The sequence below is a fragment of the Citrus clementina genome, unplaced genomic scaffold (assembly GCF_000493195.1).
Source record: "Citrus clementina cultivar Clemenules unplaced genomic scaffold, Citrus_clementina_v1.0 scaffold_9, whole genome shotgun sequence".
Classification (NCBI taxonomy): Eukaryota; Viridiplantae; Streptophyta; class Magnoliopsida; order Sapindales; family Rutaceae; genus Citrus; species Citrus x clementina.
The window spans coordinates 13,220,943-13,238,310 of NW_006261964.1; the positions used below are offsets into that span (position 1 = coordinate 13,220,943).

Consider the following 17,368-nt stretch of genomic DNA (forward strand, 5'->3'; position numbering starts at 1 on the left):
GGGGACCATATATATATATTGGCCGCTATAAAAGAACTAGAATTCTCTTTTATTTAAACTTCTATTACTTAAATAAATATAATAAAGTCAATATGAAGTATTTGAAAACTAAACATTAATGCTGGTTGTTGGTGACTTTCAAAACCAAGATTAATTAATTCTCATAGGACCAATTGGTTTGATGCCGTATTAGTTAACTTGACCCAGAGCCAAACTATACAATAAATTTTAGGTGGAAGTGCAATAGAATTCATAGGGGCTCATATTGTTTTATATATAAGAATAAATTTTATTTTATTTTTCTCAAGTATGTCCTTATCTCAATCTCTATAATTGGGATTAAAACTCTTTGTAAATTGTAATTGAGTCACTCTTGCACAAGGGCCTTACTATGCAATACTAGAAGGGTAATTTATTGTTTAATTGGAACTGGACACTTATTTTATTAAATATATGTATTTTTTAAGAGCGTGATTCTTAATGTTGTATTACTTTTTGTATATTTTTTTACTCTTATATATGTTTGTAGAAATGTTTCATAAATAGATTTGTTAGTAAATAATTTGCATTTTTATGTAATTTTTTTTTATCTCTTGCCATTGTTGACTTGAATGTTAATTAATGTACTCTTCTGAATAGAAAATTACAAATGTTGATCATTTAGCAACAATAAAAGTTATAAAGCATTTATATACTATTTCACTGAAAAGAAAAGATTTTGTTTTTGTTTTTTGCGGTTTTTTTTTTTTTTTGTTTTTTGTGTTTTGGTTTGAATTGGAAAAGAAATTTGGTTGATCGCAAAACAATAGACCTTAAAATCTTAAGTTGGGGAGTTTTAGAGTCACTTAATTAACCAAGTCGATGCCAGCAAAAAGGGCTACTTTCCATAATCAGAATTAAGGTGATGCATTACGGAAGTTGAGGGTGCGCAGTGAGATTTGTCAAAATTGATGGGTGTAGGCGAAAATTAAACCCAACAAAATCAACTGTTTAGAACTATAATATCAATAAGCCAAGAGAAATGAAATAAAATAAAAGATTACAAAGCAAAGATTAATCTGTGAAACAAGAGAAATTTATGTATTTATCTATTTATAATTGGGTGTGACTATTGTACTTCAGGGATATCATACCCCACAGTATGGATACCGACAAATAATTAGATTTTATTGATTTATTGATCATTTAACGATGTCTAAAATGTAAAATATGTACTAATAAAATATTACAGTTAGACCCTTATTATTGATACCCATTCATTATTGATACCTATTCCTTTCATCTAATGGTCAAATTAAAACCTTAAATTCTCTATACGGTGAATCACTAAATTTAACAACTTAAACTTTTGTTTTGTCCTAATTGCTTTAGAAAAAAAAAAAACAATCATATTATTTGAAACATTTTGAAAAGGATACAGCATTTTTCAAATTAATATACCAGTCAAGAAAAGGATGCCGCTAGATAGACAAAATAATTTTTTTTTATCTTTTTATAATACCTTCTTTTATTGACATAGAAGATCTTTCAATAGACTCTAAACAAGAATATTTTATATGGTGGGACAAAATTTGAGGCAATTATCATTTATGGTACATACAACAAACTTATTGGCCAAGTGCATGTGGTGAAGATCTATTCCTCTATTTTGTTTAACCAAAAATAAATAAATAAATTCGAATTCGTCTTGCACTAATTTCAACTAAAATATAATGATAAAGATTAGCGTTTCATGCTTTTAATATGTATTTTGAGAGCACATATTAAAAACACTGTTTATGTTGACAATGACACATACAAAAATGCTAATACCAAAAACAAGTGTCATTAGAGCACGTATACACGTCATATTTTTCATGACAATATTAATGATCACAGTAAAAATGGTGAGACACATTCCCCCAGCTAGTAAGAATTTTAGCCACATTCGGCAGGGGGTAAATTAATCAAAAAAGAGGTATAATTAATTTTTCAAATAATATTAATTAGTACCATATTAAAAACGCCTAAAAACCCTTCAACTATTCCAAACCAAACCCTATTTTCCTCTTCTTCCTTCTCTATATAAATCATTCAAACACTGCATTTCACACTCTCCCATTCAATCCTCAACTTCCATGTCTACAGGTCTGTTAACAAAACCAAACAAAACAATTACTTTTTCCGTTGTATGTAATAAAATCCAATAAAAAAATTATTGCATTACATTAGAGTTTATAGAAGTGCTTATTGTAACTGCAAAAAAGTGGATCATCGAAGGCATGGAAAGCGGCCACTTCCACTGGAAGCATCACCGGAGGAGAAAGAGAAAGAACAAGACAACAACTTCCCTGCTTGGACTACTCATGAATCAGACATGTCTGCCATGGTTTCCGCTCTTACACAAGTAATTGGCACCACTACCACCGACGCCGACGCCGACCCCTCGCCGGCAGCCGTTAAAGAAGAATCCTCCGATAACCCACTTCAACAAACTCAAACTCAAGATCAAGATCAAGGTACTTTTATATATAACTCACTTATCTTAAGTCCTTTTAATTGATTCGTGGAAAGAGTAAAGGATAAGACTCAGTGTGTTCCTGTTGATTATAACTAGTATTAATATATGGCTTAATTTGAATTTTTTTTGTGCAATATTTATGCATGCCACTGTAATTGTTTTGCTTGCTTGTGTATGTTCTTGTCAAGAGCATTTGTCAGTTGATCTTATTATCAGGACAGAGTCAAAATTGAATTGAAAGCCACAGCCAAATTCAATGTATTCAAATGACTTTGCGTAAACAACTCTCTCTCTCTCTTTTTCTTTCCGTCCAATAAAGTCTAAATAATGGTTGTGCAATTTAATCTCTTGCTAGGCACGATATCCTTGTTTTATTTTCTTTATTTCAATTTTCACACCTATGCAGTTTATAGGTGCACATGGGATTACCTGTATTCATGTGTTTTCAATTTGATCCATGTTCCATGTCACACTCTCTTTACTAATTACAAGATTTTTCACATCATTATTCCATTTTAGCTATAGAGCATTGATAGAGACCTTATCTTCTTCACTCAAGGATAAGTGAGGACAACTTGATTCAATTTAGCCAAATCTTCAACTTGTCAACTTAGCTAGTTTGCTACTTCTGTCTCTTCTTTTACTCTCTTGTGTAGATCTCACACAACATTTGACTAAAGTTTCTAAGCGTTATCTTCTAGAACTCTAAAATGAAAATAATCTTTTGTGTATATAATATATATAGAGAAAAAGAGAGAGAGTTATTTTCTAGTGAGGATATCCTTAGATGAGGATCCTACTAATAGACAAGAAAATATAGATTTCAATATATTTCTTATCTGTTAGTGGCATTCTCATTTTCTTTTAATATATTTAATAAGCATATGTAGCATATATTAATTCAATAATATTATATGACTTATGCATTGATGTTGAAAATTTGTCAAACAAATTGTTATATAGTTATAAAAATTTAAACGGAAGTATACATCTATGCAATATTAATTTCATGTTTCGCACCATGCAGTTGATCATATTGTATTCTAATTTCTCTATTGAGGAAAGAAAGAAAAGTGACTGAGCAGAATTATATCCTACAAACTTCTACAATTTAAAAGTAAACTTGGAGGGGGACTTCAGGCTTGCAACTTTTAGTCTAATATTTTGTGAACCGAGAGAGAAAATAAAGGAAGTTGTCGCCGAAAGTACTTAGTGTGGGACTTAAAATTACTTGCATGTGCAACTATGTAATAATGGAAAATCATATATATTAGTAGGACTAATGGCCCACTAATCATGTAAAAGTATTCTTAGTCATCGTAAGTGCATGGCATGCATACACACCTGCTAAGGGTGCATGCATAAACTATACTATATATATATATAGTTTTGTGGGCTAATTAAGTTTGTGCATGGCCTTGTAAGTTTAGTCCTCAGAGATTTTAATACCCTATTTTATTCTTGGGTTTCAAATAATGATAGAAAAAATACATTATTTTAGAGTGAACGTGACATTTTAAAAAATAAATTTATTAGTTAATTTGTAGAGGTTACAGATAATTATCATTTTGTATACGAAAAGGTCACATTTATCCTTAAAAAAGTTGTCTTTTCCGTTGTTATTGTAACATAGGGATGAGATGGGGTGTTAAAAATCTACCAAGCCCAAAGTTTTGATATTGATCATTTTCCCTTTCGACAACTACTATAGTTTCTATGTTGATCATGTTAATTGGTCTTCGACTTTAATTATTTCAATGTTGCATGTGTGAATGAATTTGTGAAGAAGGTACAAGGAGGAGACATTACAGAGGAGTAAGACAAAGACCTTGGGGCAAATGGGCAGCCGAAATTAGAGACCCTAAAAAGGCAGCACGAGTATGGCTAGGTACATTTGAGACTGCTGAAGATGCAGCCATGGCTTATGATAAAGCTGCCCTCAAATTCAAAGGCACCAAAGCTAAGCTTAATTTCCCTGAAAGAGTTCAGGGTACTACTGAGTTTGTGTATTTAGATTCATCATCATCAAGCTCTGCCTTTCATCATCATCATGAGTCGGTGATGCCTGCTCCTCCTCCTAGGCCTACATCAATGCACCATGGTGCATACCCGGACTTGCTTCAATATGCTCAAATTCTATCTTCTGATGATGCTACTTTTAATTACTATACGTCCAATCTCTTTAATCCACAATCATCATCTTGTTCTTCTTCTACTCCTTCGACGTTTTCATCATCTACCACCTCATTGGAACAACAACAGGAGATGACGAGATTTTCGTCAAATTATGAAAGCTTGTCTGGTTCTGATTTTCAAGATCATAGTAACAACCCAAATGGGTAGCTAATTATTGTTTTGTGTACTTCATAATTTTGTTTTTCAAAAATTGGAGCATGTTGTAGCGATTGCATCTTTTTCAAGTATTATTCCATTTTGTTATAAGTGTATGTTTCATTAAAATCGACAACCACATAAAAGAATAGCTTCAACACGTTTTGGAAGCTTTGGTCAGCTACTTAATTGGGTAATTTTATGAATGATGAATCTAGATTATCTTATGGTAATTTCTTCACTTATGATCTTTTTTTGATGAAATTTTAATCATTATCTTTAAATTTAGGTTGGGGTGGGGCTGGTAAAGTAGTTTTTTTTTAATGTTTTTTAAGATAGTTCAAGGAATCAATTACATAATCTAATGAGGATAAATGATTGAATAGCTTAATTGTGCACACACACACACATATATACCTTTACTAATTCTTGCTGAAGGTGATATATATATTCAAAAACAAAAATAAATGAGTATTTATGGATTTACTTTGCCTTCAACTGAAACTTAACTCCTTTAATTTCCTAGTGTTCTTCTCCAAGAGTCGCTCTTCACTCCTTTTAGCTAGTGCCATATCAGCACTCGAAGTCTGGCACAAGATTAATCTGGTCTCTTCATTTTGATCATTTGTTGATTATATCAAGAGTTCTACCTTTGTCATTTTGTTCTCTCAGTGTTCACAGGGCACTTGGTGTTTTACTCATTGTTATTCAGAGTCCTATTGGTCTTTTTCTTTTACTTATCCGTCACACTCACTCCAAACTTCTTTGTTATCACACGTAAGGGCGTGTAGGTGGTTATTTTTATGGCACCTCCACTTAAAACTTCAAGTGAAATGAGATTTATTTATTAGATGGTGAGATTGAATAATAGATAGTTTTTCATGTTACGAATGTCATCCAGGACGTAAATAATAGGATATTAATTAATTGAAAACTCTAATATTATTCTAGTTAATTTGAATTTGAGATATTATCATTTTATTACGAAAGTTATTCTCATATATCATGTCAGTACCATGGTTTGTCGAAAAGTGTATTTCATTACCAAACGTTTGCGCCGTTATTAATTCACTACAATTCCATTAAGAAAACGTTAATGTTCAACAGAAATTGAGTTAAAAGTCGATTTTATCCCAGGAGCATTAAAGGCAATTTGACCCTTTGTAATTCAAGTATTAATCACAACTAAAAACAATAACAATTTAATTAAGGAAAAAATTAATGAACAATAAACCAATAAAAAAAGAAGAAGTCAACAACTCACAGTGGAGAGAGCAAAGGGTAGTAGAGACGACTGTGAATCAGCAGCAGGGGAGAGAGACAGATCAAAAATGGAGGTTTCACAGTGAGAGAGAGGGGCCGATTTTAGGGTTTAATTTCTTAATTCTTTAATCTGTAATTATTGCCTCAAAACGTAGCGTTTAGGTTTCAATCCAAAATGTCTTTAATGTCTTTATAGCCAGAAATGTCTTTAATGCCCTTATGACACCAGCAAGATATCAGTAAAATTTTACCGCTCTTAACGAAATGATAGTGAATTGATAACGGCGCAAACGTCTGATAATAAAATGTACTTTTTGACAAACTATGGTATTGACATAATATATCAAAATAACTTTAGTAGTAAAATAATAATATCCCTTTGAATTTTCATAACCTTTCACTTTATTTATGTGTATATATATATCATCTTTAATTGATAGGTCTCTATTTTATTTATTTATTTATATACTTGGGGTCGTATGATCCATGCGGATTGATAATCTTTATAACCCATACGCATGCTTGGCTGCAGTATTAAGGGGCTCTTTCAACCGGACACTGCTTTGCAGAAAAAGGTTGGTGTTGGGTTCAATTAATCATGAAGAAAGGGAAAGAGCCAAATTTTAAAAAAGAAGATCGTATTGAGTGAGATTTCAGAACTGAGAAGCTTCTCCACTCTTTAATAATATTAGTAGTAGTCAAACGTCAGCCGCGTGAACTCTGACGTGGTGCACACAGTGCCCCGTCAAGAAGACATGCGCCATGGCCCCAGTAGCCGTCACTCCTCATCCCACATATGCTAAATTTTTTATAAACGACAAAACTCTTTTGCGCATCGTACCTCGTAATTTTTGTGAGCGAATTGAATCTCAGACCACTTATTTACGCGAGAGATTTTGCTAATTAAATTAGGCACTCAATTATAAGTTCATTAGCCACTTGGGCTTGTAGCCCAGTGGTGGACCATTACCCTCAAAGTTAAGTATGACTATGAGAGTAATGGTTCGGGTCCCCACGGACTCAACCTCCCTCAATTAAACATAATTGTGTGGAGATTTCTTATAGCGTCTTTCTCCCTTACGAAATGCGAGTGGAGTAGAGACATCCCTCCTCCGTGAGGGGTATTTGGATGGGCATGTACTTCATAGAATAAAAATATAATAATATAAGTCTCATGTATATATATCTGATTGTAAATATCAGTGTAATGACATGCTGTCATAGCAGTTATATATATCTCTGTGTAATACAATAACCTGATGCTTAATCAGTTTAAAAAAAAAAAAACTATAAGTTCTTTAGTTGTACCATTCATTAGTTAGTTAGGAAAATAAGGATCGCCTTCTTTTTTATAAGAGAAATTAGCGAAATCCCTCTCATATTTTTAAATAGGTCTAAACCTATCCTTAATCTTGATGTTAGTCATTAAATTTAAATTTCTTGAATATATTTTTAAGCAAAGTGACTTATATACCCTTAATGATTAAATTAATTTAATAACAAATTGCAAAGTATGGAGAAAAGTTACATATGGGAAAAATATCACAAGTACCTCTAATAATTTGATAGGTGCTTAATTTCACATCAATTTTATCAATTTCTTTGTGGTTATTTGATATTTTTAATGAACTTCTTTAATCTTGATTAGTGTTTTATATTTTATTGGTGTTTTGAGCCAAAGAAACAAAGAGTAGAAAAAATAATCAAATTGCAACTTGATGAATTTTGATTGCTTCTTAGATGAATCTTTGGGCTATATTTAACAAGTACTAAGGCTAAGGATCATATTTTGTCATAAAGATTGATTCTTGAAGGACTGACTGGATTTTTACACTAAGCCTATAATAAAAGAGAATTTTAGAGCTATTCTGACACATAAACCTATTTCTTATAAGGAAAAGGAGGCCAAAAATAAGTTTCACTAGTCCTATAAGAATTAGGACAGCAACTCTATATAAAGGCAACAAGTTAGACTCTCTAGATAAAAAAAAAATGAAAAATCAATTCCAAAATAGAGAAGATCGCTAGGAAGAGAGAAGTAGGCAAATTGGAGAGAAAACTTAGCTAACATGGCTATAATGGGAAATTTGTAACCTACCCTCAAATAAATTGACATTTTGCATCGCGTCCCCAACAAATTTGACTTGTTGCACTGCGCACCCAAAAAAATTGACATTTTTGCACCACGCCCCCAATTCCGTTATTTTCTCAGTTAAGTTTAACGGTGGAGGGGTAAAATTGGAAGTTTATTCCTTAAATTAATTTTAATGGGAATTCTCTTTATTGTAATTAAAATAAAAATCTTTAAAAAATTAAAGGAAAGATAATAGTGGTGACAATGTACATGTAACAAGAAATTTTTTTATTACAATTAAAATAAAAATCTTTAAAAAATTAAAGGAAAATAATAGTGGTGATAAATGTACATGTAACAAGAATTTTTTTTATTAAAATTGAAATAAAAATCTTTAAAAAATTAAAGAAAAAATAATAGTAGTGACAATGTACGTGTAATAAGAAATTTTTTTTATTGCAATTGAAATAAAGATCTTTAAAAAAATTAAAGGAAAATAATAGTGGTGACAAATGTACATGTAACAAGAATTTTTTTTATTAAAATTGAAAAAAAATCTTAAAAAAATTAAAGAAAAAATAATAGTGGTGACAATGAACATGTAAGAAGAATTGTTTTTTTTTTATTGCAATTGAAAAAAAAAACCTTAAAAAATTAAATGAGCTAAAAATTTGTTTTTTTACATAGAGGGGCATTTTTGTCATTCAATCAAAAGTTAAACGGAGCCGTTAAACTTAACTGAGAAAATAACGGAATTGGGGGCGTGGTGCAAAAATGTCAATTTTTTTAGGTGCGCAGTACAACAAGTCAAATTTGTTGGGGATGCGGTGCAAAATGTCAATTTATTTGGGGGTAGGTTACAAATTTCCCGGCTATAATTCCATTAATAAGCCTTTCTTGCTCTTGTTTTTTTATTATTTTTTTATTTTTATGGATGTGACATTGAATAATTCAGACATGTGTGAGTAATCTTTTTTTTTTTTGGGTTTGATTAGAGTTGATTTCAAAATTCTTGACATGAATTTTTATTAATAGTGCTTCAAAATTAGAATTTCTTCATCTTTCTTCAGAAAATTTTGTACTTCACTAATTTTAATATTCAAGAATTGTTATCGTGTTTGTTTAGGTAGTCAACTAAATAAACTTGGTGATTTAATTGCTAATTTAGGATATTTGATCTCTAGTTATTAAAAAACTAAACCTAAAAGAATCATAAATCATAATTATTAAAAAAACCATATATTATAACTAAAAGAAATATAACACAAAATCTTTAGAATCCGAAAAAGGCTTAAATGAAGGGAGAATTCTCATTCATTCACTCCGTAATTTGTTTGGTTTGATGATATTTAGCTACGCTTCGAATATTGGAATAAGATTTAAAAAGTCACGACTTGTTTAGATTTTATGGGACCAAAAAGTGAATGACGTGGGGTATTGAACCCTTTCGGTTTCCTCATTTGTCAAATTTTGCGGCTAAAGGCTGGCCTTTGTTTTAATAATTCGCTGCCAAGTACAATCATGATCTATCTCGCAAATCTTTTCTTTAATTATTTTTCTCTGAAAGAAAGAAGAATATAATCATAGCTTTTGTTTTAAGCCGCTTGCACCCACACATGCTACGTCCTTTTTATGATTGAGGTTTGAGAGCTCCACCACACACATACGGCTCTTTCTGCACCGTCTAGAGCTGGTTTTTTTTTAAAAAAAAAAGTATAGAGTTGGGTTATTATTGCATTTGCATGCTCTAATAATTTATATATAATAAGAGAGAGGACAATCACAACAAAACAAAATATAAAGGTATTCCAATGTCGCATATTCTGTAATTTATAAGCAGATTTTTTGGTATAAAAATGAATAACGAAATAACCAGATCAGGTGAATCAATAGGGTAATTTTATCTAACTATAAGTTACATTAAATATAAGGATAATTATCCACCGACTATTTTTTTTTAAATACACAATTTTTAATTTTTTTTGTTGAATTCCACTCGAAGTTATATTATTTTATACATGTCCACTTCCATTTTCAAACTGTTAAGAGAACTAACCGAATATTGTATAAATGATTTTTTTACCCTCACATGTAAAAGGGTAATTATCCACCAACCACATATTTTTTTCGCATTTTTTTGAAAAATGCACAATTTTTAATTTTTTTTTCTGAACTCCACTTGAAGTTATATTGTTTTACACATGTCCACTTCTATTTTCAAACAATATCGTTGTGAAATGATAATTTTACTCTTATGATGTCAGTAAAGTTCTAACAGTGTTATAACGGAAATGGACCAGTGAAAAAAATATTAACTTCAAGTGGAGTGCTGCAAAAAAAAAAAAAAAAAGACTTGTGTACCTTTAAAAAATGTAGAAAAAACAGGTGGTTGGTGGATAATTACTCTAAATATAATTTAAAAAGACCTGAATATAAACTATATGTATATGACACAACAATATTCCTTTTTGTCTTCTTTTAAAGTTTTGCTACTCTTTAAATATAGCCATTGAAGATGGTATAAGCAAATTGTATTATAGTATAGATTGTTCAACGTTTCATTTTCGTACTCATTTGATTTGTTTTTCTTAGGAAAAAGAATGCATGCGCTTATGCCCCTTGTGTTATAATATTAGATAAATATTGTATTAATTGCACAATTGATAAATGAAATTGTCAACTGTGAAACTATTTTAGATCAAAGCTTTGAATTCTAATGGCATGATTGTAAAAAACAAATAGTCTCAAATTTTGCGAAGGCGTGCTCAAGCCTCTTTATGTTTTCCCTCCGTTTTCAGAGGCATGGTTGTGCCCTTTCTTAGATTATCATTTAATTATGTGATAAAAAGCATGCTTTAAGTCATATTATGTAGTAGTCACTAGGCTTGTAATCTAGTGGTAAACCACACGTTTCAACATATATTGAAGGGTTGATGTAAGCTCTCAAGGGCCTTTTTTTAAAAAAATAATTTTAATATATGTAGATATCTTCCATATATTCATAGAAGTAGATTTTCAAACTAATATTTCGTAGATCTCTCGATTATATCACAGAGTGTATCTAAACTCCTACTAAATTAGAAAAGCTATAATATATAGTATTGTTAGTTTAGGATAAAACTAGGGGTAGGCATCGGATCGGATTCAGATTTGAAGGCAAATCCGATTGGATGAAATTTGTGCAATCTGATAGGATTTGGTTCAGATCGGATCAAATTCAGATAAATCTGAATCATCCGATCAGATCTGCACTGTAAACACAAAAAAAACTGAAAATTAAAAAGTAAGTTAAACAACTAAGGAGTAATGACTAACCTAATTCACCAGTTCACTCACTCTCACTCATAGCCAACTCAGACAAACGACTGACGACATAGCGAGCAGCCGAGCAAAAGCAAAACGCCAAAGCCATCTTGAACCCATTAACCCACTGGCAACCCGCGAGTCCAACGACCACGCCACTGTCAGCACAACCTCGTTCGTTTTGAAACTCAGTTGCCGCCGGCCCGCCGACACCAATCGACTGGAAGCTAGCTGATTTCGAGTGAAACCTAGGCGAACGGACCCAGTTAATCGACCCAAACCCAGCTGCCTCTTCAACCATTGATCACGTCCAGTTGGCCAGTTGCCACACCAAACGTCGATAGTCCACTATTCCCGAGTAGCTAGCAACTTTATTTATGGTAAGCAATTAAACCCGACCCATGACAATTCCTTGCAGCTGTAGTTTGTGTTTGAAACTTAGAATTTCATACTTCTTTTAGTCGCGGCTAGCCGCTTGGAAACTGCCCCCAAACCCGAGAGTAAGTGGCTAGTCGCTTGGTCACAGGTTTAATGGTTTTTCTTCCCCTTTCTCTTGCTTTCTTCAACCTCTCTCCATTCTTTCTCAAGGCCTAACACGTCTGTGTCTATGCGATTTGTTTGAAACTTGGAAATTAAAAAATTTACTGTTCTTGAATTGTTCTGTTTTTTTTCTTTTATTTTTTTCTAATGTATGATTATCCATTTGTAACATTAGTTGAGAAAGACATGAATATGTATTGATGTATAACTATAAATTGCACTGGGAAAGACAGCAAAAGATGAATTTATTATTCATGTATTGAAACTTTGAAATATACGATTTGTTCATATTTTCATTCTCTCCACAGTTAAATTTTTTCATTATTTCATTTTCATTGTCAAATAATTCATTATTTAAGGAGTTTAGCTGAATTTTATTAATTATTAATAAACTAAGAAACAATATCGTTTCATCAAAATTAAAAATTTAAATTTATTAATTATTAAATAATCATCATTATTTAATGTATGATTATTCATTTGTAACATTAGTTCATTAATTATTAATAAACTAAGGAACAATATAAATTCTTTAAAACTAAAAATTCAACTCATACCGTACGTTGTGGTAGTATAATTATTTTTTGATAAGTTAATGTCATTAATTGCTTTATTTCCAAATAATAATTTGATGAATGAATTTGTATAGCTAGTAAGCCAAGCTGAAGAGATTATATATAGTCAAAAGTCATATTTATTTTTTAGTTGAAAATTCATAAACGAAAGTTACAAAACAATGATGATTGATATGGTTTTTGTATTTTCAGATGACTAGACATTCAAAATCAAATTCCAATAATGATAATGAAGTTGAAAGTGTACAAGTACCCACAGAAAAGACAAATACAAAGCGGAAGAAGTCAACTCAGAGACGACCAATGAAGAAAAGATTTGAGACATGGAATCATTTCATTTTACTTGAGGACAATCAATATAAAGTAAAGTGCAACCATTGTGTCAAGATATATCAGTGCCATCCTAGGTTTGATGGGATTAGTAATATCAGAACTCATTTAAAGGTACGTGAAGCATACTTGAAAGTGAAGTGAGAGCAATATGAAAGACAATGAATGTTGGCAGTTGAGAGTGGTGAAGGAAATGCAAGTAATATGGTTTTGGCCAAAGGATGGGGTCAAGAAGCTTGTAGAAGGGCAGTTAGTAAAATGATTATCTTGGGCGAGTTGCCGCTTAATTTTGTTGACAACAAAGGGTTTAGACATTTTTGCAATATAGTTGTTCCTCAATTTATTATGTCATCTCATAGAACTATTCGTAGAGATGTTATGGATATGTTCTTGGAAGAAAAGTGAATTTTGAAGAGTTTGATATGTACGAATAAACAGAGAGTGTCTCTTACAACTAACATATGGACTTCAGTTCAAAACATGAGTTACATGGTAATCACAGCTCAATTTATTGATAGTGATTGATGTTTACATAGGAAGATTAGCAGTTTTAGTGTGATTGAAGACCATAAAGGGAAGTCGATTGGCAAAAAGATTGAGGCTTGTTTGCTTGAATGGGGAATAAAGGGGGGTGTGCAATAACTATTGATAATGCGTGGTAATGATGTTGCTATTGATTATGTGAAGAACCAAATGCTTACGTGGAAGAATGATGATGCATCTTGTGTTGCGGGGTGATTACATGCATGTGTGTTGTTGTGCACATAACTTAAATTTGATTGTCACTAGGGGGTTGAAAGAGTTGCATGCCTCAGTTGCCGGTATTCAGAATGCTGTGAAGTATGTGAGATCATCCACTTCGAGGTTAACAGTGTATAGATCATGTGAAAGGCCCTAATGGAACTGTGGTTTTGGATTGTATCACTAGGTGGAATTCCACCTATTTGATGTTGATGACTGCTTTAAAATTTCGGGAGGCATTTGAGAGGATGGCAGAAATGGATAAACCGTATGAAGCATACTTTAAAGAGGAAGAAAACAGGAAAAAAAAAGGGGTAGGGCCACCTGAGCTTGAAGATTGGGAACATCCTGAAAGAATTGTGAGATTTTTAAAGATCTTTTAGGATACTACATTGACTTTTTTAGCCTATTTGAGAGTCACTTCTAATCTTTGTTACAATACAATTGGTTTAATCGAGAATTCATTGAGTGCATTCATTGAGTGCCACCTGAGCTTGAAGATTGGGAATATGCCGAAAGAATTGTGAGGTTTTTAAAGATCTTTTATGATGCTACATTGATTTTTTCAGTCACTTTGAGTGTCACTTCTAATCTTTGTTACGATACAATTGGCTTAATCGAGAATTCATTGAGTGCATTAGAAAAAAGCAAAAATGTTTATATGTGTTTGATGGCTTCTAGTACAAGAGAAAAATATGACAAATATTAGGAGTGCACGAAAACAATCAATATAAAGTAAAGTGCAACCATTGTGTCAAGATATATCAGTGCCATCCCATGTTTGATGGGATTAGCAATATGAGAACTCATTTAAAAGTATGTGAAGCATACTTGAAAGTGAAGCGAGAGCAAGATGAAAGACAACGAATGTTGGCAGCTGAGAGTGGTGAATGAAATGCAAGTAATATGGTTTTGGCCAAAGGATGGAGTCAAGAAGCTTGTAGAAGGGCAGTCAGTAAAATGATTATCTTGGGCGAGTTGCCGCTTAATTTTGTTGACAACAAAGGGTTTAGACATTTTTGCAATATAGTTGTTCCTCAATTTATTATGTCATCTCAGAGAATTATTCGTAGAGATGTTATAGATATGTTCTTGGAAGAAAAGTGAATTTTGAAGAGTTTGATATGTACGAATAAACAGAGAGTGTCTCTTACAACTGACATATGGACTTCAGTTCAAAACATGAGTTACATGGTAATCATAGCTCAATTTATTGATAGTGATTGATGTTTACATAGGAAGATTAACAGTTTTAGTGTGATTGAAGACCATAAAGGGAAGTCGATTGGCAAAAAGATTGAGGCTTGTTTGCTTGAATGGGGAATAAAGAGGGTGTGTGCTATAACTGTTGATAATGCATTGCAATGATGTTGCTATTGATTATGTGAAGAACAAAATGCTTATGTGGAAGAATGATGATGCATTTGTGTTGCAGGGTGATTACATGCATGTGTGTTGCAGGGTGATTACATGCATGTGTGTTGTTGTGCACATATCTTAAATTTGATTGTCACTAGGGGGTTGAAAGAGTTACATGCCTCAGTTGCCGGTATTCAGAATGCTGTGAAGTATGTGAGATCATCCACTTCGAGGTTAACAGTGTGTAGATCATGTGAAAGGCCCTAATGGAACTGTGGTTTTCGATTGTATCACTAGGTGGAATTCCACCTATTTGATATTGATGACTGCTTTGAAATTTCGGGAGGCATTTGAGAGGATGGCAGAAATGGATAAATCGTATGAAGCATACTTTAAAGAGGAAGAAAACAGGAAAAAAAAGGGGTAGGGCCACCTGAGCTTGAAGATTGGGAACATGCCGAAAGAATTGTGAGGTTTTTAAAGATCTTTTAGGATACTACATTCACTTTTTTAGCCTATTTGAGTGTCACTTCTAATCTTTGTTACAATACAATTGATTTAATCGAGAATTCATTGAGTGCCACCTGAGCTTGAAGATTGGGAACATGCCGAAAGAATTGTGAGGTTTTTAAAGATCTTTTATGATGCTACATTGACTTTTTCAGTCTCTTTGAGTGTCACTTCTAATCTTTGTTACGATACAATTGGCTTAATCGAGAATTCATTGAGTGCATTAGAAAAAAACAAAAATGTTTATATGTGTTTGATGGCTTCTAGTATGAGAGAAAAATATGACAAATATTGGGAGTGCACGGAGAAAATCAACAAATCTTGATTATTGCCTCAATACTTGATCCACGCTGCAAAATTGATTTTACTAAACATATTTTTAGTATGATTTTTTTCGATGATAGTGCGAAGATTAAAGAAATGGTCGCGGTGATGAAATGCTTGTTGAATTCACTTTTTGATTCATATAGTAGTTGGAACTCCTTACCACCATTGCCTAGTGAGAGTTTTCCTAGTGGCAGTGCCAGTGGTGGTGGTGGTGATTCTAGTTCTTCTCCGTACCTTGTAGATGACACGGATCGGCGACAAGGGTACATAATAGAATATGGTGATGATACTTTATGAATTGCTCGCCCTTTTCTTAGATACGCTAAAAAAGTTTTAATTCAAAACGAGGGCAAGCTTGTGACGACTGAGGTGGAAAGATACTTACTTGATCCGATTGAAGATCCTAGTATGATAAACTAAATGTTTTATTATGGTGGAAGGTGAACGGGTCGAAATATCCGATATTACAGAAAATGACAAGGGATGTCCTTGCAATTTCGATATCCACTGTGGCTTCGGAGTCCGCCTTTAGTATTAGAGGTCATATCATTGACGAATATAGGAGTTCTTTAACTCCCACTATGATTGAAGCATTGATTTGCACTGAAAATTGGTTGCAGTCTAAACGTTTTGTCACTCCCATCTACAACCTTAATCAAGAGTTGAAAGATCATATATACCAAATTGAGTTACAAGAATGTAACTTTTTTATATTACATTTTATATATAATACCTTTTAAATTTATTATAACACATTGTTTTTATATTACTCATGCACTAATTATAAGTTATTATGTTTTTTTTTTCATTTTAAAGAGTATGTACAATCACAAGCTTCAACAATTACAATGGTGGGTGCTAGTACTTGTCATGATATTTGAATAGATAACTCTTAAATTTAATAGATCTTTTGGTTTCAAGGTATTATATTTGTAATTATTTTACTTTTGGTTTTAAGTCAATTGTAACATGATAATTGTTTGTGATCTTATGTTAGGAAAGTTGAAGTTGGTAGTTGGAAAGCAAAAGTTAAGGACTCATCAAAGTGTGTTGTGACTTTAATTTGGTGTTATGGTACTTTTGGTTTGAAGAACTTATAGTCTATGTAAATGTTTTTGGGTGATAATTTTTATTTTGGTTTATTTTATTGTTGGATGATATAATGATAATATTTATTTTGTGATTTTGTGCTGTTTATTTATTTGGAGACTTGGAGTAATGTTTAATTATTTATTGGGAAATTATCATTTGTATACCCTTAGTTTACTCCATTATCAAAAATACTACAACACTTTGAGGGTGTATCAATCGTCCACCCTAAGTTGACAAAATGTATCAGCTGACCACCAAACCGTTAGTTGCCGTTTAAGTATGATGACATCAGAAGGGTAATTTGGTCTTTTCATATGATACAAGTGATAATTTAAGGGTATACAAGTGATAAAAAGAGAATTTAAGGGTATACAAGTGATAATTTTCAAGGGTAAAATCGTCAATTCACTGTACTTCCGTTAA

General features: G+C 32.1%; 1 protein-coding gene across 1 annotated transcript; it reads left to right on the forward strand.

Moving 5' to 3' along the window:
• The first annotated feature begins 1,857 nt into the window (after positions 1–1,857).
• On the forward strand, positions 1,858–4,920 carry LOC18033550 (ethylene-responsive transcription factor ERF113). Its single transcript, XM_006420729.2, has 2 exons — positions 1,858–2,498; positions 4,287–4,920. The coding sequence occupies exons 1-2, from the start codon at positions 2,357–2,359 to the stop codon at positions 4,841–4,843; spliced, it is 699 nt and encodes a 232-aa protein (XP_006420792.1). The 5' UTR covers positions 1,858–2,356; the 3' UTR covers positions 4,844–4,920.
• The last annotated feature ends 12,448 nt before the right edge of the window (positions 4,921–17,368 follow it).